The sequence below is a fragment of the Babylonia areolata genome, chromosome 4 (genome assembly GCF_041734735.1).
Source record: "Babylonia areolata isolate BAREFJ2019XMU chromosome 4, ASM4173473v1, whole genome shotgun sequence".
NCBI classification, from domain to species: Eukaryota; Metazoa; Mollusca; class Gastropoda; order Neogastropoda; family Buccinidae; genus Babylonia; species Babylonia areolata.
Window position 1 is genome coordinate 1,122,848 of NC_134879.1, and position 2,500 is coordinate 1,125,347.

Consider the following 2,500-nt stretch of genomic DNA (forward strand, 5'->3'; position numbering starts at 1 on the left):
TAAGACGATGTGAAGAAGCGACGTCTTGATAATAACAAGAAGAAAGACTCCTTCTTAATTAAGACGATGTGAAGAAACGATGTCTTGATAATAACAAGAAAGACGACGACGACGACGACGACACCACCAACAACAACAATAAACACAACAAAAAAAAGCCCCGATAAACACATTAGTACTCTGAAACAGAGGAGAAAGAAGAGAGAGAGAGAAGAAGGAAGGAGGCAGAAGACGGCAGCCTCATGGGCGGCCAGGGGCCCCACCTGGTACCATGGAACGACGACGACTGCTGATGTTGACCGTGCTGATGGTGGTGTATCTGTGTATCGGGGCCGCCGTCTTCAATGCTCTGGAGGCCAACAACGAGAAGGAACGGAAGAATGATCTGGAGCGGGACATTGATCGTTTTCTGGGTAAGTGGTTCAGACTGTGTTGTATTGTATTGTATTGTATTGTGTTGTATTGTTTTGTATTGTATTGTATTGATGACTAGATGGTCCTCGTTGATCCCGACGGACGAACCACATTGTATTGTATTGTATTGTATTGTATTGTATTGTACTCCAATGTGTTGCGTTGTATCGTATTGCATTGTATTGTATTTCGTTGCACTGTGATGTATTGTAATGTTTTGTATTATATTGTATTGTATTCTATTGGTCTGTATTGTATATCTCTTTGTGTAAAAAAAAAAAAAAAATTCCCCATTTCTGTCCACAAGGAGAGCACGTCGCCATAGAACAGCGCCACCCATTTCCTCTCTCTCTCTCTCTCTCTCTCTCTCTCTCTCTCTCTCTCTCTCTCTCTCTCTCTCTCTCTCTCTCTCTCTCTCTCTCTTTCATACCTGCAAGTGTATTTGCTTTACGATCAAAGTGGATTTTTCTACAGAATTTTGCCAGGGACAACCCTTTCGTTGCCGTGGTTGTTTGTTTGTTTGTTGTTTTTTTTTTGGTTTTGTTTTTTTAATTTTTCGCGCTAGATGCATGCTTCATACGGGACCTCGGTTTATCGTCGTCTCATCCGAATGACTAGCGTCCAGACCTCCACTGAAAGTCGAGTGGAGGGGGAAGAAAGTACAAGCGAGTGTGGGATCTTCTCTCCGGTGCCTTCTGTCCACGTGTCATTGTCATGTGTAGACGTCAGTAGAATGCTGCTACGTTCTGTCCGCGTGTCATCATTGTCATGTATAGACGTCTGTAGAATGCTGCTACGTTCTGTCCACGTGTCATTGTCATGTATAGACGTCTGTAGAATGCTGCTACGTTCTGTCCACGTGTCATTGTCATGTATAGACGTCTGTAGAATACTGCTACGTTCTGTCCACGTGTCATTGTCATGTATAGACGTCTGTAGAATGCTGCTACGTTCTCTCCACGTGCCATCCTTGTCATATATAGACGTCTGTAGAATGCTGCTACGTTCTGTCCACGTGTCATTGTCATGTATAGACGTCTGTAGAATGCTGCTACGTTCTCTTCACGTGTCAACCTTGTCATGTGTAGACGTCTGTAGAATGCTGCTACGTTCTTTCCACGTGTCATTGTCATGTATAGACGTCTGTAGAATGCTGCTACGTTCTGTCCGCGTGTCATCCTTGTCATGTGTAGACGTCTGTAGAATGCTGCTACGTTCTTTCCACGTGTCATTGTCATGTATAGACGTCTGTAGAATGCTGCTACGTTCTGTCCGCGTGTCATTGTCATGTATAGACGTCTGTAGAATGCTGCTACGTTCTCTTCACGTGTCAACCTTGTCATGTGTAGACGTCTGTAGAATGCTGCTACGTTCTCTTCACGTGTCAACCTTGTCATGTGTAGACGTCTGTAGAATACTGCTACGTTCTGTCCACGTGTCATTGTCATGTATAGACGTCTGTAGAATACTGCTACGTTCTCTTCACGTGTCAACCTTGTCATGTATAGACGTCTGTAGAATGCTGCTACGTTCTTTCCACGTGTCATTGTCATGTGTAGACGTCTGTAGAATGCTGCTACGTTCTCTTCACGTGTCAACCTTGTCATGTGTAGACGTCAGTAGAATGCTGCTACGTTCTGTCCACGTGTCATTGTCATGTGTAGACGTCTGTAGAATGCTGCTACGCTCTCTTCACGTGTCAACATTGTCATGTATAGACGTCCGTAGAATGCTGCTACGTTCTGTCCACGTGTCATCTTTGTCATGTATAGACGTCCGTAGAATGCTGCTACGCTCTGTCCACGTGTCATCTTTGTCATGTATAGACGTCTGTAGAATGCTGCTACGTTCTTTCCACGTGTCATTGTCATGTGTAGACGTCTGTAGAATGCTGCTACGTTCTCTCCACGTGCCATCCTTGTCATGTATAGACGTCCGTAGAATGCTGCTACGTTCTCTGCGCGTGCCATCCTTGTCATGTGTAGACGTCTGTAGAATGCTGCTACGTTCTTTCCACGTGTCATTGTCATGTATCGACGTCTGTAGAATGCTGCTACGTTCTCTTCACGTGTCAACCTTGTCATGT

General features: G+C 44.6%; 1 protein-coding gene across 1 annotated transcript in view; it reads left to right on the forward strand.

The window, feature by feature from the left end:
* Window positions 1-2,500, forward strand: part of LOC143281512 (potassium channel, subfamily K, member 16-like) — a 47,113-nt gene that overhangs the window by 747 nt on the left and 43,866 nt on the right. The window contains exon 1 of the mRNA XM_076586724.1: window positions 1-413. This exon is cut by the window's left edge and continues 747 nt beyond it. Within this exon, the coding sequence (XP_076442839.1) occupies window positions 272-413 (142 nt within the window). The 5' untranslated portion in view covers window positions 1-271. The remainder of the gene's footprint in view (window positions 414-2,500) is intronic.